The sequence below is a fragment of the Papio anubis genome, chromosome 14 (assembly GCF_008728515.1).
Source record: "Papio anubis isolate 15944 chromosome 14, Panubis1.0, whole genome shotgun sequence".
Classification (NCBI taxonomy): Eukaryota; Metazoa; Chordata; class Mammalia; order Primates; family Cercopithecidae; genus Papio; species Papio anubis.
The window spans coordinates 3,572,247-3,597,230 of NC_044989.1; the positions used below are offsets into that span (position 1 = coordinate 3,572,247).

General features: G+C 42.4%; 2 protein-coding genes across 10 annotated transcripts in view; both read left to right on the forward strand.

Annotated features, from left to right (window-relative positions):
- ALLC (allantoicase) overlaps nt 1-8,839 on the forward strand; it is a 43,903-nt gene extending 35,064 nt beyond the window's left edge. The window contains exons 8-12 of the mRNA XM_003908233.4: nt 2,042-2,197; nt 2,596-2,669; nt 3,671-3,779; nt 7,685-7,809; nt 8,531-8,839. Coding sequence (XP_003908282.1) covers nt 2,042-2,197; nt 2,596-2,669; nt 3,671-3,779; nt 7,685-7,809; nt 8,531-8,731 — 665 coding nt within the window. The 3' untranslated portion in view covers nt 8,732-8,839. The remainder of the gene's footprint in view (nt 1-2,041; nt 2,198-2,595; nt 2,670-3,670; nt 3,780-7,684; nt 7,810-8,530) is intronic.
- Nucleotides 8,840-9,854: 1,015 nt separating this feature from the next.
- Nucleotides 9,855-24,984, forward strand: part of DCDC2C (doublecortin domain containing 2C) — a 121,433-nt gene continuing 106,303 nt past the window's right edge. For 8 of the 9 annotated variants that reach the window (XM_021924487.2, XM_021924482.2, XM_021924486.2 and 5 more), the window contains exons 1-2: nt 9,855-10,265; nt 14,739-14,790. In XM_021924487.2, the coding sequence (XP_021780179.2) occupies nt 9,979-10,265; nt 14,739-14,790 (339 nt within the window). In that variant the 5' untranslated portion in view covers nt 9,855-9,978. The remainder of the gene's footprint in view (nt 10,266-14,738; nt 14,791-24,984) is intronic. The other variant, XM_021924485.2, reaches the window with a different exon arrangement.

Sequence of the window (24,984 nt, forward strand, 5' to 3'; positions counted from 1 at the left end):
TAGATTTAATTGACAGAGTCCTTGTCCTTATGAAGTGAATAACCCAGTGGGAGACAGATAAGAAAAATAACTTTGGGAGGCCGAGGTGGGTGGATCACCTGAGGTCAGGAGTTCGAGACCAGCCTGGCCAACATGGCGAAACCCCGTCTCTACTAAAAGTACAAAAATTAGCCAGGCGTGGTGGCGCATGCCTGTAATCCCAGCTACTGGGGAGACTGAGGCAGCAGAATCGCTTGAACCCGGGAGGCGGAGGTTGCAGTGAGCCGAGATCGTGCCACTGCACTCCAGCCTGGGTGACAAGAGCGAGACTCTGTCTCAAAAAGAAAAGAAAAGAAAAGAAAAAACTGCAAAATAGTGATACATATAACAAAAGTATTTTGGTAGAGCCATAAACATTTCTATTTGACTATTTCTGATCCACCAAAATAGCAACTGTATATGTCCAACCCAGTTTGTATAGGATTCACGAGTTGAAAGAGGGTCTAAAATAGCTTCTGACTGGGAGCCCTGCTTTTCTGGGTTGAATATGAAGGACCCCTAAGCACATAAAAGCTCTTTCCTAATTGGTCAGCACTGACGACCTGAAGAGGAAAGATGGGCAATGCCTGCATGCAGATTTCATGTCCCAAGTCTTAGTGGCATCTTTAATTGCCCCATGAGGATTCCACCTGGGATCCAGGTGTAAAGGGAAAGGAAGCTCCGGAAAACCAGGCTGATGTCATGGGGACACACCGGGTGGGAATGGTTTGGTTTAAATGAGATGTACTCAGAGGATGAAGAGTCATTTCTGGGATTCCTTGACAGTTGTGATTAAAAGCAACTTTGGATATATTAACTCTGTAAAGAAGAATCTTATTTTTAAAAATGTGAAGTAGACTTTACTTTCAACAGATGAATATCTTCTATACCATTAAAGCCAATTATAATATTTAATGAACTAGAATGGCAGTGCTACTCCTCTCACAGCCTAGCTCCTGCTGAATGACTCCCTCTAGGATGTTTTCTAGGGTTTTATGGCAATGAAGTTTTTGGTTTTATTTGTTGTAAATAGCAAGACTTCCATTGTTTTACCAAAAAATTTTCAGATCACTCATTTTCACCAAATTTGTAAAATAAAAACATATAGGGCTTGTTTTAGTACAGTATTTTGATTAAATTAATTTTCTATATTAAAAATGCTTGGTTTCCACCTTCTAGGAATTAATATTCGAAGACACAAAACATTCATTCTACTAGAATCAGATGCTGTGAGTTGATTTTGGTAGCTATTTGCTGCTCTGCAGACCTAATTTCAGGCTGCTGTGGTTCTCAGTAGCAATTTGATTTTGTGAATATTATCTTTTGTATTCTCAATAACATTGCTAAGCAGCATGGTGTTGTAAAAATAAAAACATAAGGTTCTCTTGTCTGAGTCTGTGAGAGTCAGCAATGCTCATTTCTAGCACGAAATAGTATTTGTATGGTGAATTTCCCAAATGCTGCTTGACCTTGGAGTTGTTTATTTAATTTAAAAAACTTCAATGCCTACTGTGTGCCCAGACCTCTTCTAGGTAGAGACGATACAAGAACGGTACAGAAGTGAACAACACAGATAACTGGTCTGGCCTCTGAGGATTTCACCTTCTAGGTTTGAGAGACTGATTTTAGCAGGAACTTAGAAAGATAATTTCAGGCTGTAATTAGAGCTCTGGAGTAAATAAGCAAGGGGATATGATAAAATGTAACCTGGGGAGCAGGCAGTGGCTGGATGGAGCGGGGAGGAGATAACGTCAGAGGATGGAGGGAAGGCTTTTCTGAGGCCATGCCTTTAAGGTGAGGAACAAAAGTAGTATTTTGGAGAGCTGGGAAAGTTGTTCTGGTAAAGGATAATATCAAGTGCAAAGGCCCTGGGGCAGTGGGCTTGTTGTATTTGAGAAACAGCAGGCGGATGTGGCCAAAACCTACCAAGAGATGACACTGGAGAAGACAGGAGGGTCCTGTAGTTGATGATACACAAGCAGCCATTTTTACAAACAATAACTAAGGCACCTTTCCTTTTCAGATGGTGGAATTGCACGACTTAGAGTATTAGGTACTGGACAAAAAGACTGGACTGCAACTGACCCCAAAGAACATGCAGACCTAGTGGCCATCGCTTTTGGGGGTGTCTGTGTAGGATTTAGTAGTGCTAAGTTTGGGCACCCAAACAATATAATAGGTAAGATGATATTCTCAGAGCTGGCTTATTTAGGAAGTCTGGGTACCAGCATTAAATACCCCAATATGCTCAGAATGATTTAAAAGGAAAGGCACATCTCAAAGCATGGGAGTGGATGAGACTAATCTTCCATGTGTAGGATTTGATGCCTTTATGACATGAAATAAGTCAACATTACCAATTTCTCTACCTAATTTTGGCTTAAGTATCTGCTTTAAAAGGAAAAGTAAAATTTAACTAACGCTATGATTGTGAATTTACTGAAACATTAACTTTAATGAAAATAATTTATATAGCAATGCTCAGATGCATGAGATCTGTAATTTAATTACAGCATTGTATTTGTTCTCATAGTTAAAATCGTGCAGTTTATCATTCAACAATGTTATTTTCTGTAGGAGTCGGTGGGGCAAAGTCTATGGCGGATGGTTGGGAAACGGCAAGAAGGCTGGACCGGCCACCGATATTAGAAGTAAGAAGTTAAAAATAACTATGGTTTAAAGTTTTTCTAAAAAGTATTTTTGGAACTTTTTTCATTTAAATAAACTTCTGCGTATTTTAGAAACCTCATACGCATTGTTCTAAATGCTAATTACTATGATTTACTTTTTCCAAATTTCCCACTGTTTTCATGATAATATCAGGGCAGAGACTCAGAAGGCCAAACATACCGGTCATTGCCAGCTACGCCAATGCATCTTTGGAACATTCCTCTGTTTCTTCAATAAAGAAACAAAAGGAGCTGCGATTTAATAATACAAAAGTTATGAATAAATATGTTGGGAGATCTGGGGAAGAACCACTAGTTTAGTAATGCTAAATATCTGTGTATCTCAGGATTACACCACTTATGTGAACTTGTAATGGACAGGGCACCCTAGAGTCTATGTAGCTGTTTAATTTGGCCAGTAACTAATTTGAGATAGAGAAACCAAGATGAAGCGAAACAAAAAATACGATGCCTTTCAATTTGCAAATCCCACTGAAAACTTGGTCAGAAAAGTGCTCTCCCCTTCCTAAATCGGATTTCATGTCACCTGATGCTTTGAGATATCAATGAACAAACTCTCTATTCTCAAAACTAAGGTTTGAACGTACATCATGTATCGGTATAGGTTTGACCAACAAAATATGTACCTTGAAAGGTCAAAACAAACTAATTAGAGAACCTATGGACTGGATTAGATAAAGATTGCTGCACGTATAACATTTTGCAGGGATCTGTAATTGACATAGAAATTTAGAAAAACTTATCCGGGCCCCATGAACTCACAAAATGGCATGAGATATTTAAAAAATGATAGCAAAGAGGCAATTTACGTGACAGTGATCTACACATCAGGCCCCAGGAAACACTCTTCTATAGTAAGAAATAAAAGAAGCACGTCAACCTTTTTCACCTGTTGGTTTTCGGGACTGGTTTCTTGAATGACTCTAAGTTAGTTTACCATTTTCTTCTCTTCTGAATTCCAGAATGATGACAATGGCATTCTCTTGGTTTCGGGTTGTGAATGGGCAGTTTTCCGATTGGCACATCCTGGAGTAATAACTCGAATTGAAATTGACACAAAATATTTTAAAGGTAAATGCAAAGCCATAAAGAAGTACCTTATAATTGGTGTGTTTATTCTAAAGATTGAGTTCTATGGAAGTGGGACTGAGGACACTGAGCTCTTGGTGTGGCTTCGCCACTTAAGCTGTGTAATTTTGAGCATGCTACTTTAACCCTTAGAACTCTATCTATCTATCTATTATTTATTAATTTGAGATGGAGTCTTGCTGTGTCGCCCAGGCTGGAGTGCAGTGGTGCAATCTCGGCTCACTGCAACCTCCACCTCCAGGGTCTGAGCAATTCTTCTGCCTCAGTCTCCCGAGTAGCTGGGATTACAGGCACTCTACAGAATACCCAGCTAATTTTTGTATTTTTAGTAGAGATGGGTTTTTGCCATGTTGGCTAGGCTGGTCTTGAACTCCTGACCTCAGGTGATTCACCCACTGTGGCCTCCCAAAGTGCTGGATTACAGGCCTGAGCCACTGCGCCCGACCCTTATTTATTTATTTTTGAGATGGAGACTTGCTTTGTCACCCAGGTTGGAGTGCAGTGGCATGATCTTGGCTCACTGCAACCTCTGCCTCCTGGGTTCAAGCGATTCTTCCTGCCTTAGCTTCCTGAGTAGCTGGGATTACAGGTGGCCGCCACCATGCCTGGCTAATTTTTGTATTTTTAGTAGAGATGGGTTTCACCATGTTGACCAGGCTAGTCTCGAACTCCTGACCTCAGGTGATACGCCCATCTCAGCCTCCCAAAGTGGTGGGATTACAGGCGTGAGACACCGTGCCCAGCCAACCCTTTGAACTTTAGTAACCTCTCTATAAAATTCACATTTGGGCTGGATGACCCCCAAAGTCATACAAGATTCCATGACACTGTCCAGCTCTTTACTATAGAGGCTCTGCATCCCCCTTGGAAAGAGCCTGTGAGAAGCACAGGGATGGGAGGCACCTTTTTACAGAGAAGGGTCCTAAGCAGACTGACTGGGGAAGAGGAGTGGCCATTTCTTCCCCAGGCTTCACTTTTAAGACAGTGATTCACACATTTTAAAAACTGTGCACCTCTATTTGTTAAAAAATATTTGGACAAACAACGCTGATATTCTGTATTTACTTTCTTATGAAATACATATGTGTATTATTAAGACAATTCAAAAGAAGTTGATACAATTTTATAATTGTTATGTGACATTTTATAAGTACTGGATTGAGCATTCCATGTTAGCCATTTTTGAATAAATAGTGGCAGTTTATATTCATGTTTTGGGTGAGTGGTTTTTAAATGTCTTGGGAATTATTGTGACTTTACTCAATTATTAACCATTATATCAAGTTCAAGGCCAGGCTTATCAACAGTAGTGCCTATAATTATTTCAGGAAGTCTTGGTAATTTTAACTTATTTTGGAAAGACGGCATTTTATCTATTTTTTCTTTTAACTATTATTTTAGGTTCAAGGGTAAATGTGCAGGTTTGTTATGTAGGTAAACCTGTGTCATGGGGTTTTGGTGTACAGATTATTTTGTCACCTTGGTATCAAGTATAGTACCCAATAAGTATTTTTTTCTGATCTCCCTCCTCCCACCCTCCACCTTCAATTAGGCCCCAGTGTCCATGTGCCGATGTGTTCCCATTATTTAGCTGCCACTTATGAAAACATATGGTATTTGGTTTTCTGTTCCTGTGTTAGTTTGCTAAGAATAATGGTCTCCAGCTGCATGCATCCATGTTGCTGCAAAGGACATTATCTCATTCTTTTTTATGGCTGCATAATATTCCATGTTGTATATGTATCATGTTTTCTTTAGCCAGTCTACAATTGATGGACATTTAGGCTGATTCCATGTCTTTGCTATTGTGAACAGTGCTGCAGTGAACATACATGTACATGTCTTTATGGCAGAATGATTTATATTCCTTTGGTTATATACCAGTAATGGGGTTGCTAAGTCAAATGGTAATTGTTTTTAGTTCTCTGAGGAATCGCCACAACACCTTCCATAATGGCCGAACTAACTTACGCTCCCATCAGCAGTGTATACATGTTCCCTTTTCTCCACCACCTTGTCAGCAACTGTTATTTTTTGATTTTTTCATAACAGCCATTCTGACTGGTGTGAGATTGTATCTCCCAGTGGTTTTGATGTGCATTTCTCTAATGATTAGTGATGTCGGCCATTTTTTCATATGCTTGTTGGCTGCATGTACGTCTTCTTTTGAGAAGCATCTGTTTATGTCCTTGGCCCACTTTTTAATGGGGTTGTTTTTTGATTGTAAATTTGTTTAAATTCCTTATAGATTCTGGATATTTGACCTTTGTCAGAAGCATAGGTTGCAAATATTTTCTCCCATTCCGTAGGTTGTCTCTTTACTCTGTTGACAGTTTCTTTTGCTGTGCAGAAGCTCTTTAATCAGATCCCATTTGTCTTTTTTTTTTTTTTTTTTTTTTTGCTTTTGTTGCAATTGCTTTTGGCATCTTCATCGTGAAATCTTTGCCAGTTCCTATGTCCAGAATGGTATTTCCTAAGTTATCTTCCAGGGTGTTTATAGTTTTGGGTTTTACATTTAAGTCTTTAATCCATCTTGAGTTGATTTTTATATATGGTGTAAGGAAGGGGTCCTGTTTCAATCTTCTGCATATGGCTAGTCAGTTATCCCAGCACCATTTATTGAATTGGGAGTCATTTCCCCATTGCTTGTTTTTTTTAAGACTGCATTTTAGATCCGGTTATGTAGCCATGGTTTTTACTTTTCAATGTGGCTGACTGAGGGTCAGGTGAAATGGCAGTTCTGGATTTTCTTGTTCATACATACTAGCATTTTTTGTGGTATATTTAATCCACAGTTCTCTGCATGAATAGTTTAAAATAACTTACTTATTTTTGTGAGGGATGCTTTAGATAAAACTAGATAACAAACAGTATATCCACTTAAGCAGGCACCCAAAACTGCAACAGGTCATGAATCTACCACTGTTGATCACTCAGGATACCTCTGGTACATACTATATGATGACTATAATGGAAATGAGGGAGCATGGCGGTATCCACTTATAGCAATAATATAGTAAGTTATATCAAATACACAAAGCTTAATATACATTCGCATATGTATGTATATCAGACAAATAGAAATAGCAGCTCTAGTGTTCTCTTCCTGCGTCCTTTGTGTCCGTATGTACCCCAGGGGCATGTTCGCCCACCCTGGAGACCACCGTTTTGAGAGATGGGCCACAAAGGGGGCATGTGAGCCACAGCCTCCTCTTTTGCAGGGTTCTTAATTAGCAGCTCCTACTCTGTTGATCCTAAAGAGCCCCAACAGAAGTTCTCTCTTCTCAAAGAGAGTGGGACCTTCCCCCCAAGGTCCTCTAACCCCACTGAGCACACGATTCCTGTGATATTCCAAAGAGAGAAGAATCTCAGGACCATATACTCTCACCTGAAGATGACTCAGAAATTCCCAAATACATGTGTGTGGCTGGCGCCCAACGCTAGCTAACATAAAACTCAGTATTTCCTTTTGATTGTCATGTTAAGAAATATGTCATAGGAAAATATTTTCCAGCTTCATAATAATTTCAGATGAGCCACATAGCAGTCTGCAAGTAATTAAATCTGCAATTGAGGAAGCTTATCAAATACATTCAGATTTCAAAGTGAGAACGCTATACATTCAAACTGAAATGCGCCAGCCCCTTCACATATGGTGGACTGCTTCTGAGTCTTCTGAAAAAGAAATGTCTATTTCATGAGGCAATCTGAGCATCACAAACCAGTTTGTTCCTTCTCTCACATACTTCGTACCTTTGCTTTTGCTCAGGAAGAGCAGGAACTTATTCTTTGCTGGGTTTTTGATCTTATTAAAAAAGCATGATGTCCTATATGCCAAACTGAGTGTAAATGAGGGCAGAAAATCACACTGTGTTTTGCTCCAACAGGCAATGCTCCTGACAGCTGTAAAGTGGATGGGTGCGTCCTGACAACTCAAGAAGAAGAAGACATGATCAAGCAAAAGTGGATTCTCCCGGCCCATAAGTGGAAACCACTGCTTCCAGTGACCAAGGTTCGTGTGGCATGTTATTAGGAGCCAGCACTCAGACTATGCTATTTCCCTAAGATTCTCTTTTGAAGGATTAGGATACACTCCAAGGTTTCTGCTCAGTTTAATGGTGAAATGAATGAGGTTTAAAACCCCTATCTGAAAACTTAAGTAAGAAGGCAGGCTCTATTTCTCTCCACTTTTGTATTTCCAAATTTTGTTAGAACAAAATTGTTACGTGCTCAGAATACGTACACGGAAACATGTCTCTGCATTATGTTTAACTTTGTAGAAGGGGCTACTAGCACATTTAAAACTATAATGGACCTGCAGGTGGACGCTCTGAGATATTCCACAAGTGTCTTCTTTGATTTAGAAAGAGGGTCAAGCTGGAGGTGAGAGCTGCTCCCATGTAAAGATAGGGAATAATCTCTGGGAGAGACCAAGATGATCTCTTCTTTCATTTTCTTATCAATTTGCTTATGTATAATCAACTAGGAGAAACAATTGATGGGCATTTAGGTTGCCCATCAATTGTTTATTGGGGCCTGATTATTCATGTATTCTTTGGGCATCCTATCCCTACTAGCAGATTTTCATGGAAAGCCAAATTATCATCAATTAATAACTTATTTTAAAGCCCCTTCGCTTAAGTCCAAGCCAAAGGTTTGCCTGGGGCGTGGGCTCATTCGGCCACACAAGCCCTGTTAACAGACTAGGACCTCTGCATCTGCTTGCTTTTCAGCTGTCTCCCAACCAAAGTCACCTGTTCGATAGCCTGACCCTGGAGCTCCAAGATGTCATCACTCACGCCAGGCTCACCATCGTCCCCGACGGGGGAGTGAGCCGCCTTCGGCTCCGGGGCTTCCCCAGCTCCATCTGCCTCCTGAGGCCCCGGGAGAAGCCCATGATGAAGTTCTCAGTGGGCTTCAAAGCAAACCCTTAACACACACAAAGTCCCGGTGTCAGACACACAGCAGGAATTTCCCAGTCATAGTCTTCTCTTCAAGTGTTTTGAACACCTGGTGACTTAATAAAGTGGTCGTCTCACAAATGGATCTCTGTATTTAATGTTGCTATGAGGCATTTGGTAGCTCACATACTGGCTACGGCTGTGAATGGTGGTCTCTAAGGCACTACTTTTTTTTTTTTTTAACATTATAAGATATTGATATTGATAATATCAATATTCTGTACCTTCGGTGTGGACTTCCAGCCATAACATGTAGCCTACTGTCTTTGAAACTTTGTCAAGCTCATCAAAACCTTTGGGAAAATATATTTCTAGAATCACTCAAGAGGACTGGCCTATCTTTACCCAGAGTAGGAACGATTCTTCCAAAGACCCCCTCTCCCTTTGAATCATTCTTAACCCCAGTGAGGGTGCGTTCTGAATGGCACACGCCTGACACTGCACACCAGCAGCTATAGCGCTGCCCCTCACAAGCTCCAGTGGCTCTGCACAGCTCCTCCTCTGGTGGAAAAGCTCAAATTCTCCACTCTGGGCCAGGAGTCCTAGAAGATTTTGGGTCTGAACCGGTCAAATTCAACCCAGGATCAAAGAAACAGAGGTTCAAAAATGTGAAGCAGCTCCCAGCACCCATCCAGTGTTGATTGTCAATATGGTCCTGGTCCCTCCATAACGCCCCTCTCTACCGCTTCTACAGACGAGGGCGGCGAGTGTAGGGGGAGGGGGCACGGTGGGCGTCCCAGGGAGCTCAGCACAATCATTCTGGCCTCCTCCTCCTCTTTTCCTGGGCTCTGCCTTCACGCCAGTCACCTCCCCGGGCTCCCCGCTGCCCCCTCACCTGTCTCCGCCCTGTGCCGCGCCTCACCTGCCTGGTCTCCCCGCTACCCCATCACCTGTCCCTGTCCTGTGCTCGCCCCTCACCTGCCTGGGTTCCCCGCTGCACCCCTCACCTGTCCCTGCCCGGTGCCGCCCCTCACCTGCCCGGGCTCCCCGCTGCCCCCCTCCTGCCCCAGCCTCGCGCCCCTCGCCCTGGCGGCCAGGCGGTCACAATCGCCCAGGGTCGCGTCAACACGCAGCCTCCGCCCGCCTAGCAGCCCCGTCCAGTCCCCGTCCCGTCCCCGTCCCGCGCCCGCGGCTGGAGAGGACCTTCCGTCGGCGGTGCCTGGGCCTGGACGCGGCTCTGCAGCCTCCCGGCCCCGGCGAGCGAGGAGCGGGGCGCGGCCATGGGCACCCGCGGGCCCTCCGCGCTGGTGGACACCACGCCCGCCAAGACCATCGTGGTGTACCGCAACGGGGACCCGTTCTACGTGGGCAAGAAGTTCGTGCTGTCGCGGCGCCGCGCGGCCACCTTCGAGGCGCTGCTGGAGCAGCTCACGGAGCAGGTGGACGTCCCGTTCGGCGTGCGCCGCCTCTTCACGCCCACGCGTGGGCACCGGGTGCTGGAGCTGGACGCGCTGCAGGCGGGCGGCAAGTACGTGGCGGCGGGCCGCGAGCGCTTCAAGGAGCTCGAGTAAGTGCGCCCGCGCCCCCCGCGCCCCCCGCGCCCTCTTGGGTCTGAGCGTGGTCAGGGCCGTGCCCCCGAGGTGTCCTCTCCAGGCTTCCCTCCCGGCTCAGGCGCCCGTCTTTGGAGTGGATCAAGCACCGCGGAGTCAGGCCGCCCCAGGCCACGTGGTTTTCTGGGGGCGAAGCCGAGGCAGCCCTACCCCCAGGGCCCCTTCCTATGGGGCAGGGCAGGGCGAATCAGGACCGCTCCAGAGACTGCCCGGAGGGCGTGGGGGAGGGGCATGGGGCAGAAACGGGGGGGGGGGGTGGAGGAGGGCGTGGGGGAGGGGTGTGGAGAGTGGCGTAAGGGCGCGGGGAGGGACATTGGGGACGTGGGGGCAGGGTCTGGGAATGGGGCGGGTTGGGCAGTTCCCATTTGAAATCGCTCAGGGTGGCCCCTCTAACTCTGTGTTCATCACCTGGGCCTGCGTGCATTTTCTTTTTTTTTTTTTTTTTTTGAGACGGAGTCTTGCTCTGTCCCCCTGGCTGGAGTGCAGTGGCGCGATCTCGGCTCACTGCAAGCTCCGCCTCCCGGGTTCCTGCCATTCTCCTGCCTCAGCCTCCCAAGTAGCTGGGACTACAGGCACCTGCCACCGCGCCCGGCTAATTTTTTTTTTTTGTATTTTTAGTAGAGACGGGGTTTCACCATGGTCTCGATCTCCTGACCTTGTGATCCGCCCGCCTCGGCCTCCCAAAGTGCTGGGATTACAGGCGTGAGCCACCGCGCCCGGCGCCTGCGTGCATTTTCAAGCTTGCCTTTAATTAATGAGACTATTGCCCTCCCACGGCTTGTGTCTGTAATCCCGTTCTTGCAGCCTGTGTCTGCTTTCTGTGATCTCAGCTGCTTTTCTCTCCTGGTCCTTTATTTCCTTGTAGGTGTCCTTATTTTTTGACTGTGAACTACTCCTTTTGTATAGCTTTGTGTGGGGACATTCTTCGAGAGCTGAGATAAAAGTGAGATTCCCCAGAGAGGATTTCCATTTTCTTTCAAATGCTCCCAGTTCAAAAATGCTCTGAATTAAATCAGCATCTTGAGTTTTGTTTGTTGTTTTTTGAAAAAGTAGTAGGATTTAGTGCGAGGGCTGGTGTATGGTTCCAAATTCTTAGTGGTATTTGCAAAGATGAGAATTTACTATTCAGTTGTTTCTGAAGAAAAATCGTAAGTCACAGGCATCACAGTTGCTAAGAGGTAGAATCTGGATTAGCATATTTCAGAGTGAAATTTATTACTATGATAATCCTGTTATGTATGAGAATTCGTGGACAAAATTATATTCCTTTAGAGCCATGTAATTTGTGAGTATTTCTTCTGGGCGAGGCAGATGATGTCAATATCTACAACAGACATCTCACCCAGGATCCAGTGCTGAGTGTCGTTTTACAATTAAATAGTATGTTTCTACAAAAACTGACTTTAAAGTCCTTTTTGATACACATATAATGAAAAGTATTTAACTTTATCCTAAGACATTTCCTTGTAAAACTGGCCTATGTTTTACATGTTAGCAAACGGGGAAGGAGACATACCAAGCGCCTGCCAGGTAGCCTGGAGCATGCCTGGGAGATGTTCCTCTTTCCTCTTGCTGTGGGGCCAGGCGTTTTCCAGCAGACCCTGTTATACCTGCAGTTTTGTAGAGAGAGTCTCCAGTCTCCTGGTTTATTTAAAATGTTTTGGACATGTAGCAAAAGTATTGAGAAAAAATTGAGATGTTTTTCTTCCCAGTGCTTTTACTGTTTATGATTACTTTTTGGGAGGAAAGACATGTCACCCACTGCAGAGGGAGGGCAGTTGGGGTCCGTGTGGCAGACAGCCTGGGTTATTTTGCGTTATCTATTATCCATGCATCTTCAGTGCTGTAAAATAGATGAGCCGTGTCTGCATGTGAAGGTCAACACAGAGAGCACGTGGGGTTCCTTTTCTTCAGTTTCTTTTAGGTCATTGAGTATGAAATTGGAATTCAGACTTTGGTGAGCAAAGCTCTGAAAAGTGTGGCTGGATTTTCACTGGTATTAGTAAAGTAAACTAGCTCTTGGAAATTTATATTCTGTAATTGCTAAACCATTGAGCAGTGCAATTAATTTTCACCGGAAAACAATATTCTAATTGTGTCACCAGCAAATGGACTTTGAAGTGAAGCCTGTTGATATGTTAGTGATCCAGGAGCTCCCCTCGTAATAGCGGTTTTGAGACGGTGCATTAAAAAGACAAACATCAACAAATCTATCCAATATCCAATCATTACTCAGACATTTCCTGGAATAAAATAATTTGAGACCCAAAGAACATAATTTTTTTCTTTATAAAACAAAATATTATAATATTTACTTTTCAAAACAATTTAAAGTGTCTAGGCTTTATAGCCTAGAATTAATATTTCTTTTGTGGAGAAAGTCATATTTACAACAAAATCTAAATCAGGGTGTTGCGTATGTGTGCACGCATGTGTGTGTGTGCGTGTATGTATCTGTGTGTGTTTAGGGGCGGGACCCCAAAGAATTTGAATGCTTAGGAATATTACCCTGTTTACCTTAGAGCTGGTTGCTGAGACATGAGTGTGAATGTGCTATTTGAATCAAACCATCCTCATTCTTCCTCAACCCAGCTTTTTCTTCTCATCTCCCTGGCCACCCATTTGTACCTGGGAACTAGCAGATGACAGGAGAAAGAGGAAAAGTTGTGATAGATGACAGGAATGCTGGCTTCAGAGCCTCAGAGCCAGAGACTGGTGGAATTTAATCCTGGCTTTCTCTACCTGAGTAATGTTTAACAAGTTAAATAACCTCTCCAAGACTTGGTGTCCTCATCAATAAAGCAGGCTTAACATCCATTCTGCGGTATGGTTGGGAGAATGGAATGAATGCCGTACGGTAAAGTGCCTGGCACTGGTTCTCATGGATGGTTTCTTCTCTTCCTTTGTTCTCTGGAAGTAGCCAGGAGGGAGCTTGCACCTGCTGGTCCCATCTCAGCTTCACAGACCCACTCCCTGCCCACCTCAAGGCACGCTAAGCCCACCCAGCAGGCTTCTCTAAGTGCCTGGGTTAAAGACCTCAGGTCATGGGCTCTCTGAGGAACTATTTGTCTTTTCTTTCTGTTTTTGTATGTTCTTGGGAGTGCAACATTGAAATAATAAATAGTATTTTGTGTTTTTGTAGGATCTTTTTATGTGTTTTTCTGTGTTAAATTTTATTTTTTGGTTCCATGTAATGAAAGTCAGATGTCTCATTTGGGAGATTAGTGTTCATAAACAAAGATGGAATTTGGGAATTTAGAACAAATTTAAAATATTTATTTGGAAAAGATGAAAACTAGACTAGCTAGTGAAGAGTGACTACAAGGGCCTCCAGGCAAGTGGAGAGGCTCAGGCCGAACTCAGCCAGCAGCCATGTTTTGTTTGGTTCACACAATTTTCGAAGATTTGAGTTGGCTGCAGCATTTTATATTTGGGAGAATTCATGTAATAATATGAACTTTTGGTCTCCCTTGGAAAAAATAGAGGATTTGATTGTTCAGAGGACTTGGTTGTAGTTGCGCGCATCTCCACTATCTGGACGTGTGAGGCCCTGTCCACCCCAGAAGGGAAGGGACGCTCCCACTGGCCACAGGCCCAACCAGTCCCTGAGACCACCCTTGGCGAGTGTCATCATTTAGTTGACCAGTTTCTGTGGGGATCTGCGTCTGTGACTCTTTATTGAACACTTAGTTATTTCTTCCCCTTCTATTTACCAGTATAAGTTGACCCTTCTCTAAATATTGCTAAGACTATCAAAACCAATAACAATCTCAAATACATATTTTTTTTTAAATCAGGAAGAAACCTTAGTATCACATATAAATTTGAAAGTATTATTTATTACCCGTGAAAACATTTTATTTTTGAGGAACATGGAAGTCCCCAAAGTCCCCAACAGTAAAAAAACATTGCGTTAGTAGGGCTCAGACACATTTTATGCTGGTGACTCTTTTCCAGTTTGCAGTTTTGGCAAAAGGGGAGCAGTGTTGAATTTCTGTGAGCCAGGAGGGAGCAGTGGGGCTGCAGAGGAGCTGGAGGAGAGTCTGGGTTTCTGGTCCGACCTTAGCCTGTCATGGGAACACTGATGAGCTTGCAGTTCTGGGCCTTCAGCGACCTGGTTACAAAATGCTGTTGAATTCGATGATTTCTCAGGTTTCTCTTTAATAAAATTACATGAGGGAAAGCAATGTCACTTAAGAGACACTTTCAAGGGGCAGTGCCAGTGGTACCCAGTGTGAAAACTGTCCTACAACAGCATTGCTATTGTATTCTGATGTGGATTCTAACACCGAGACAATTTTAGATTCTAGTTCCAAATTGCTGTGGGGTTGTATCTATTAAGCCGGAAAAGGACTCATTTCTAAAGAGTCTGGAACTTTCTGTGTAAATATCTTCCTTCTAATGATGTTTTCTTCTTTCTTCTTTTGCAGTTATATTCATATAGTTCCCCGAAAACCTGCAAAGATAAGGAAGTTGAAGGAAGTAAGTGTTCGCTTCTAACAACTAATAATGGAATAAATTGGCCAACTTGGTAAAAATGTAAATGTCGGCATAGAATAATTGAAGTTTTACAGAAGCAGTGTTTAGAAGGGAATGCCTGCAGAGATGTGTTGCTCTTGAAGTCAGAACACGCTGTGCAAGCTTGTCATACTTGTCAAAGCACTTAAGTAACCAAGTGGTGGAAGGCAGTGAAGAGAGGCTAAGATGTGCGGAGGGAGATAGTCATCTTTGAGGCACACTGTGCAATTAATTGAAGTTTTCATTTTCCTTTTGTTTTGGGGGGGTTTGAAAAGACAGGTCTCAGGAAAAGTTATTTAGAGTTATGCAATGTTGAAGCTAATTATAATGCTAAATTTAAAGATTTGTCCCAAGTTCTCAACATTTTTGTACTTGATAGACACTTATGAGGTCTGCAGGACAGAACATTCCATCACACTGTTCTTATCACTTGATTCTTAGTAAAAATAACCATTTAATTTGTTTAAAGAGACATTCCTTTTTTATAAGCAATAAAAACCACAGTTTTAAGTCAGATAGTCTGTTGATATTTAGAATTTAACGTTTTTACTTAAAATGGACTTATTTTGTGGATTATTACACAAGTGAGTTATTTTGAGGGCATCTACTTCTCTGAGTTGCAATATTGCTGTTCTTAAATTTTCTCACCTGTAAAATGGAGATGATAATAGATACCTCAGACGCTTTTTGTAAGGACTAGATGATAAAATACATATAATGCGCCAGCACTAGTTAAGTGCTTCCCTCTACATCTGACAGAAGCTGCTCTTCTCTGTGTCTTTGGAGCGCCACCCAGAGCTCCATGCAGGACACGCCAGTAGCCCCAGCATTGTTCACAAGCACCAGCTTGCAGAATCGTTCTGCTGCTTTCTTGGAGTCTGCCCTTGAGGGCAGTTAAAATAAGTCAAATGTATTACTTTACTCACCTTAAATTGTAACTTGCCAAGGACGAGAGGGCAAGTTTCCAACTAGAAAGCAATTCTGGCAGTCACTGAATTTCAGGGCTACCTTAATAAAGAGCGTGGAAATGATTTGTGATCATCCTGACACCTCTGTACCTGTTTCCCCTCTCCATGTGGGGCTGGGAGTGGGATTAAGCAACAATTCTGGAAATCACCCTTGAGAACACTTGTTAGAGTTTGAGTCTCAGTTCATCCTTTGCATATTTCAGTGATTTAAATAAGATATGACTTAAAAGGCAATATTTTAGGACAGGGAGGAAATTTCAGACTATCTTGTCAAAACTTCTTTTTTTCTGTAGGTAGGAAGCCTTGGTCTACAGACATGAAATGCTGAGCAGGCATACCAGGATTTCCACACCCACGCTGGCCTTGTCCTCCTAGGGCAGGGATTAGGTTGCTGGGCACTCACTCTATGAGGCTATAGTTACCCAAAAAAGTTTAAATTTTTTTTTATTTTTGAATTTCCACTTTGTTCATTTCAAAAATGTGATTATAAACATAGTTCTCATTGAGAGAGGTGTCAAAAATACTGTGCAGAAAATCAAAACTATGGTGAGATACCATCTCACACCAGTCAGAATGGCTATTTAAAAATTATTTTATATTTTTTCTTCAACTTTTATTTTAAGTTCAGGAGTACACGTGCAGGATGTACAGGTTTGTTCCATAGGTAAACATGTGCCATGGTGGTTTGCTGCACAGATCATCCCATCACCTAGGTATGAATCCCAGCTACTCTTCCTGATGCTCTCCCTCCCTTCATTCCTCCTCTCTGACAGGCGCCAGTGTGTTTGTTCCCCTCCCTGTGTCCACGTATTCTTATCATTCAGTTCCCACTTACAAGTGAGAACATGTGGTGATTAGTTTTCTGTTCCTGCATTAGTTTGCTGAGGATAATGGCTTCCAACTCCATCCATGTCCCTGCATGAGTACATTGCGTGATGCTGAGGTTTGGGGTATAATTTATTCTGTCACCCAGGCAGGGAGCATAGTATCCAATAGTTAGTTTTTCAACCCTTGCCCCATTCCCTCCCTCCCCCATCTATTAATATTATTCCCCAGTGTCTACTGTCATCATCTTTACACCCATGAGTACCTATTGTTTAGCTCCCACTTATAGGTGGGAACATGGAGTATTTGGTTCTCTGTTCCTGTGTTAATTCACTTAGGACAATGGCTCCAGCTGCATCCATGTTCTTTTTTTATGGCTGCATGGTATTCCATGGTGTATATGTACCACATTTTCTTTATCCAGGCCACTGCTAATGGGCACAAGGTTGATTCAGTGACTTTGCTACAGTGAATAGTGCTGCAATGAACATATGAGTGCATGTGTCTTTTTGGTAGAATGATTATTTTCTTTTTTGAATGGTAGTTCTGTTTTAAGTTCTTTGAGAGGCCTCCAATGGCCCTGCACAGTAGCTGAACTAATTACATTCCCAGCAATAGTGTATAAGCATTCCCTTTTCTCCACAGTCTCACCAGCACCTTCTGTTTTTTAACTTTTTAAAAATAGCCATTCTGCTATTATTAAAAAGTCAAAAAACAACAGATGCTGGCAAGGTTGTGGAGAAAGAGAATGCTTTTACACTGTTGGTGGTGGGGAGTGTAAATTAGTTCAACCATTGTGGAAGACAGCATGGTGACTGCTCAAAGACCTAGAGGCAGAAATAGCATGTGGCCCAGCAATCCCATTACTGGGTATATACCCAAGGGAATATAAATCATCCTGTCATAAAGATACATGCACATGTATGTTCGCTGCAGCACTATTCACAATAGAAAAGACATGGAACCAACCTAAATGCCCATCAGTGACAGACTGGATAAAGAAAATGTGGTACATATACACCAGGGAATACTATGCAGCCATAAAAAAGAATAAGACCATGTTCTTTTTTTTTTTTTTTTTAATTATACTTTAAGTTCTAGGGTACATGTGCACAACGTGTAGGTTTGTTACATATGTATACTTGTGCCATGTTGGTGTGCTGCACCCATCAACTCGTCAGCACCCATCAACTCGTCATTTACATCAGGTATAACTCCCAATGCCATCCCTCCCCACTCCCCCTCCCCATAGTAGGCCCCGGTGTGTGATGTTCCCCTTCCAGAGTCCAAGTGATCTCATTGTTCAATTCCCACCTATGAGTGAGAACATGCGGTGTTTGGTTTTCTGTTCTTGCAATAGTTTGCTGAGAATGATGGTTTCTAGCTGCATCCATGTCCCTACAAAGGACATGAACTCATCTTTTTTTATGGCTTCATAGTATTCCATTGTGTATATGTGCCACATTTTCTTAATCCAGTCTGTCACTGATGGACATTTGGGTTGATTCCAAGTCTTTGCTATTGTGAATAGTGCCGCAATAAACATACGTGTGCATGTGTCTTTATAGCAGCATGATTTATAATCCTTTGGGTATATACCCAGTAATGGGATGGCTGGGTCATATGGTATTTCTAGTTCTAGATCCTTGAGGAATCGCCATACTGTTTTCCACAATGGTTGAACCAGTTTACAATCCCACCAACAGTGTAAAAGTGTTCCTATTTCTTCACATCCTCTCCAGCACTGGTTGTTTCCTGACTTTAATGATTGCCATTCTAACTGGTGTGAGATGGTATCTCATTGTGGTTTTGATTTGCATTTCTCTGATGGCCAGTGATGACGAGCATTTTTTCATGTGCCTGTTGGCTGTATGCATGTCTTCTTTTGAGAAATGTCTGTTCATATCCTTTGCCCACTTTTTGATGGGGTTGTTTGTTTTTTTTCTCGTAAATTTGTTTGAGTTCTTTGTAGGTTCTGGATATTAGCCCTTTGTCAGATGAGTAGGTTGCAAAAATTTTCTCCCGTTCTGTAGGTTGCCTGTTCACTCTTATGGTAGTTTCTTTTGCTGTGCAGAAGCTCTTTAGTTTAATTAGATCCCATTTGTCAATTTTGGCTTTTGTTGCCGTTGCTTTTGGTGTTTTAGACGTGAAGTCCTTGCCCATGCCTATGTCCTGAATGGTATTACCTAGGTTTTCTTCTAGGGTTTTTATGGTTTTAGGTTTAACATTTAAGTCTCTAATCCATCTTGAATTAATTTTCGTATAAGGAGTAAGGAAAGGATCCAGTTTCAGCTTTCTACTTATGGCTAGCCAATTTTCCCAGCACCATTTATTAAATAGGGAATCCTTTCCCCATTTCTTGTTTTTGTCAGGTTTGTCAAAGATCAGATGGCTGTAGATGTGTGGTATTATTTCTGAGGACTCTGTTCTGTTCCATTGGTCTATATCTCTGTTTTGGCACCAGTACCATGCTGTTTTGGTTACTGTAGCCTTGTAGTACAGTTTGAAGTCAGGTAGCGTGATGCCTCCAGCTTTGTTCTTTTGACTTAGGATTGTCTTGGCAATGTGGGGTCTTTTTTGGTTCCATATGAACTTTAAAGCAGTTTTTTCCAATTCTGTGAAGAAAGTCATTGGTAGCTTAATGGGGATGGCATTGAATCAAGACCCTGTTCTTTGCAGGGACATGGGTGGAGTTGGAAGCCATTATCCTCAGCAAAAATAATTTTTAAACTCTTTTGGGTAACTATAGCCTCATAGAATGAGTGCCCACAACCTAGTGCCTGCTGTAGGAAGACATGATTTTTAATGCCTGAAAACTATTCCACCATGTGAATTTATCATAATTATTTAGCCCATCCTCTTTGAGCAGACTTTTGCCTTTTTGCTATTTTAAACAGTGATATAATGTAACGGATCCTTTGTGGAGACACGTTTGTTCACATAAATGATTATTTATAGAGAAGTAGAATTAACATGCATTATTTTAATCTCCTAACTATTTACTTCTGGATTGGATTCCATAGTATTTCTGAAAACTGACATTGCTTCCGACAGTGCATGAGATGCCCAACACCACCCTCTGGGGTCATGGGGTTGGAGCTATATCATGTCAGTGTGCAGGGCTTGGAAGTGCCTGATGCTCATGATCCTGCCCCCATTTCCTTTTGTGGAAGTAGTCACCCCTAAAAAGGGTTTGCAGTTATTATTGTTTGTTGTGTAAATGCTTGTCTTGGTGGGACAAGCGTTTGCTTGGACATAGGTCAATGGTGGAGCCAGCCCTGAATGAGTTGGAACCACCTCCAAGAGCTTTGGCCGACACACGTGATTTACTCCAAGAACTCTGCTGTGCCTGGAGGGGACTGTAAGAGTAGCTGAGATTCAGAGCTGTGTCCTGCCGTCCCATACGAGAACACAGAGCTAACTGGTCACAGGACCTAATGGCATTAATACTACTTACTAAACCACAGTTTGCCTGCCTTGTGGCTTGTGGGGATGCACCTATGATCCCAGAGACAGTATAATACTTAATGAACTAAAAGACTTGTTGGCCAGGTGCTGTGGCTCACACCTGTAATCCCAGCACTTTGGGAGGCCAAGATGGGAGAATTACTTGAGCCCAGGAATTCTCGACCAGCAAGACCCTATCTCTACAAAAAGTAAAACAAACAAACAAACAAACAAACAGTTATCCAGGCATGGTGGCATGTGGGAAGCTGAGGTGGGGGGATTGCTTGAGCCCAGGCGTTTGAGGATGCAGTGAGCTATGATTGCACAACTGCACTCCAGCCTGAGCAACAGAGTGAAATCCTGTCTCAAAAAAAGAGACTTGTCTTTGCTTGTTTTCCTTGTATATTACGTTCCAGAAATAGAAATGCTTTGGTCAGATGCCAAGTGCTAGGACTTCATGGATTTCTTTGTGAGTCCCCCATGCTGCTGATTTTGTATGTGGCCATATTCACGTAGCCAGGGCTGAGATACCTGCACATCACACTGTGCATTGGAGTCGTGTCAGTCCTTGAATGCTTCATCATTGTGTTCAATGTCCAGAAGTTTCCTTTCTTTTAACATGGAATGTTGTGTGGCTTACGTTCTCAGCATGTTTTCACACCTATAGTCTCATCTGCAAAAATGGAAAAATAGCAACCGTGTGAGTGAGGCAGAGCAGGCCTTAATACTTGCCATTTAAAAGATGAATAAATAGTTCAAGAAAGGTTAAGCACCATCTGCAGTTGGGTGGCTCGTTTGCAGTAGAGCTTGGACTAAAACCAAGCATTCTAGGAATGACTCCAGAATTTCTCCCACTCTTTTCCCAGGAAAAGACTCATGACTGCTTTTTGTACAACTTGCTAGTATTAAATGAATTTCTTCTATTTAATTCAAAGAATTAAGGCATCGTAGGAATTTTTTTTCTGATAGATGTTCAAGCACTTACATCACAGAAAGAGAACCCTGGTGTGCAGTGGCAGCGGAAGGCACCCCCCAGTGTCTTGAGTGAAGGTGCAAAGCAGCTCCCCCAGGGAAAATGCAGGGAGCCAGCAGGATGGGGCACAGGGTTCTCCATGATCCATGCGAGGGGCTGGGGGAGCTTCCGTAGGAAGAGCACCAGAATGAGAGCCTTCCCCCTCTGCTGCTCCACCTCTTTCTAGGGTGAGTTGAGAACAGCTGCATCCCAGGCGTCCAGGGTCAGGGGAGCTGCCTGCCTTAGCCCTAAAAGCTCCTGGAGACCTTGTTGGAAGTTAAGGCCGTGTGCAGCCCTTCCTGCACCAGTTCCAGCTTGATAGGCCTTGGTCTATTCACACACTGGGGTTTAAGGATGTTTACAGTAGCATTTTGTTTTTAAATTACAAAATGCTAGGGACAACCTGAATGTCCACCAATAGAGAAATGGCTAAATGATTCGTGTTATGTCATCCCGGGATTAGATCTGTAGGGATTGATCTAAAATGGTATCTGTCACAATGTGGGCAGGATTCAGTGAGATGATCTTTGTAAATCACTTTGCCTGGTGCTTCTGACATACAGCAAGAGCTCAATAAGTAGTTGGTGCTGTTATTATTCATAATGCCTTTAAACTGTAGTTCATCCTATCCAAATTTGAGATCCATGATTGCCTACAATTTGAATACCAGTGTAAACTGTTTTACAAATTAAATGTGGCATAAGCGTTTGCCAAGTCCAAAAATTCAATGTTTAAATGTTTTACTAAGTCATTTAGCCTTATTTTGTGATACAGTAATAATGAGCAGAAAGACCTAGCTTCTGTAAATTATTCTTTCCCAGAATTTCTGTTTTGGTCAAAATATATTAGTGGGAAAATTGAAGAAGCTTCCCAAGAGATTTTGATTTATGTAGAAATTTACTTAAAATTAATGAGAATACCATAATATACTTTTAATATTGTAATGGAAATGATTTTTAAAATACTTCAATATAATGAATTTGAAATTGCATTTCATTAAATGGAGGGATAAGGACAATTAGATTAGAAACAAATGCTCTTGGGGTCTTGGCTTTCAATGACTGTGCCATGTTGGTTTAATGAGAAAAGTGTCCTTGGTCTTACTTCAATGGAAGAACTTTTATTATAGTACGACATTGAGATTTCTGGTTTGTAATCTCAGGTTGTAGAGATTTAGGCAGATTTACTAGGAACAGATGAATCCCAATTCAATGTTTTTTCCCCCATGAAGAATGTGTTCCAACTCTGCTCTTTCAGTGGGCCTATCCTGGACTAACAACAAGTGTACCATTCATTTAGACCACACTTTTGTCACGGAAGAGAAGGACATGATTTACTGAGATGAATTTTTTAGATCACTGCAGCTACCAATGAATCTAACTCAAAGGTTGTTTTAAAATTAATTTCTTAACATATATTTTAATAAAGTGTTTTACATGATTTCCTGCCTTACCGAAAAGCCTGGATAATAAAATTTAACTTTGTCCAGGTGACTCAAGCTTAGGCTGCAGCACTTTGGGCTGGCTGAACCAATAGTCACTTCCACCATGTTTCTTAGTGATCTTGCCAGTGGCAAGACCACTGTTTGCCCTTTGCTGTTGACCTGTCAGGAACACATTCTTTGGAAGCTTCTGCTTCCATTTTTAAAAAAGTACCCTATAATTCATGCTCACTGTAGAAAAATGAGAAAATATATGTAATTTAAAAGAAAAACATATTCATAATCCTATCATTCAGAGATTAACCACTGTTTTTCCATATGCTTTTGACATGTACACATTATACCTATACACACATGTATATACTTCTAGCTTTATAAATATATTTATTTAAGCAAAATGGGAGCATAATCTACTTTACTTTTCAAATTTGCTTTCTATTTAATGATGTATCGTGAAATCTCTACATGTCAAGAAATATATTCCTATAATACTTTTTAGTGGATTTAGAATATTGCATTAAGAGATGTAGAACATATGTTTTTGAAACCAGCCTTCTTTTGCTTGACATTTAGAGAACCTTTTTATATGTCCTACTAAACTGCTCTCCTGAGAGATTACACCAAGTTAAATCTGTGCCCACTGTGAGACTGGGTGTTTCCCACACCTCCCAAACACTGTGTGTTCTCCTTAATTTTCCTAACACATTGCCGTGCTGGTGCCATAGCTTTGTGGAAATATCATGGGCTCTGTCATTTGGACAAATTAACTTCTCTGCTCAGTTAATGGGTATGGCTGTATCTATGAAATAGGGGTTAAATGTAATTATCCATGTATTCTGGTCATCACAACATCCTAAACTTTCAATCCATCCATCCATCCATCCATCCATCCATCCATCCATCCATCCATCCATCCATCCATCCATCCATCCTAATGCTTGTGTATTTGGAAGTGTTTGCTTTCCTGTGGCTGATTATGCCAGAGCAGGAACACAAAACCAAATAATATGTGTATGTCTACTAAGCCCAACGGTTCTTTCACTAAATATTTATTGAGCACTGGTTATGTACCAGGTACTATTTGAAGCAGTTGTACAAAAAGGAAAAACTTCCCTGCCCTCAAGGAGCTTGCATTTCAGGTGGTGAGACAGACAATAAACAAAATTCATACAATATAGAGGATGTGGGGGATATGAAATGTCATGCTGGGGGCTGTTCAGTTTTAGATAGGATGACCAGGTAGTCTTCAGTGAGAAGGTGACTTTTGAGTCCAGACTCAAAGAAGTGAGGGAGCTGCCTATTTAGATATCTTGGGCAAAAGCATCCTAAGAGGGAGAACTGATGGTGCAAAGGCCGCTGGCCTGTTGTTCAGGGAGAGACATGGACTTTGAGCAAGAGTGTTTGGGTGCCATGTTGATAGCCATGAGTTAGGAGGCTGCTGCAGTGATCCAGGCGAGGGACAGTGGGGATTTACATCAATGTGGTGGCGCTGGTGATTATGAATTCATGCTGGGAGTCAGTGTGGGCAGAACAAAGTGAGTTCCAAGGACAGGGTCCTGGAGTGCTTAGAGGGCAGGGAGGTGAGAAGGAGCAGAGAGGGCTGGAGAAAGTCCAGGTGAGTGCAGGATGCTGGGTGATGAGAGACAGGGTGGGCCATCTGTTTCAGATGCTGCTGACCAGATAAGGGAGATGAAGACTGAGATGGGACCATTGGATTTAGTAATATGGAGGTCGTGGGCAAAAAAGAAGAGAAGAGAGATGGGAGATACAAACTGCCCTTTAATCGAGTTTTGCTCTAAAGGAAGGAGAGAAATGTAGAGGTGACTGGAGTGGGAAACAGAGCCAAGAGAGTTTTTCTAAGAAGTGACATCATGTATGTGATGATGGGAGTAGCCATTGCAGAGGGAAAATTGATGTGGGACAAAATAGGGAGAATTACTTGAGAAATGGCCTTGGGTGGGTGAGGAAGATATTATAAAGAATAATAGTTGCTGTCTCTATAGGACCTGCCTATTCTGGACATTTTGTGTAAATAAACAGACAACGTATGGCCTTTTGGATATGGTTTCTCTTAGCATAGTATTTTCAAGGTTCATTCACATTGTAGCGTGTATCAGGGCTTCGTTCCTTTCTGAGGCAGAATTCCATTCTGTTGTATGGATCTACAGTATTTTGTTTACCCATCCATCAGGTGATGAACATTTGGACCTTGTTGGTCATAGCCCTGCTGATGGGGGTGAGGTGGTCCTCTTTCTCAGGAAAGAAGATAATTTATTTCCTTCTCTTCTGAAGCTCTTCTCTCTTCCTATCTTCTATGACTGTTGTTTCTTTTACTTGTGGGGCTATTGTCATTTCCTGTCTTTTGAACACTGCTGTTTTGTAGAGTGCTCTCAAATTCATTTTCTCTTCGAGTTCAGGCCACCCCCACTCCATTCTCTCCATTACTTCCATAATCATCCATGTGC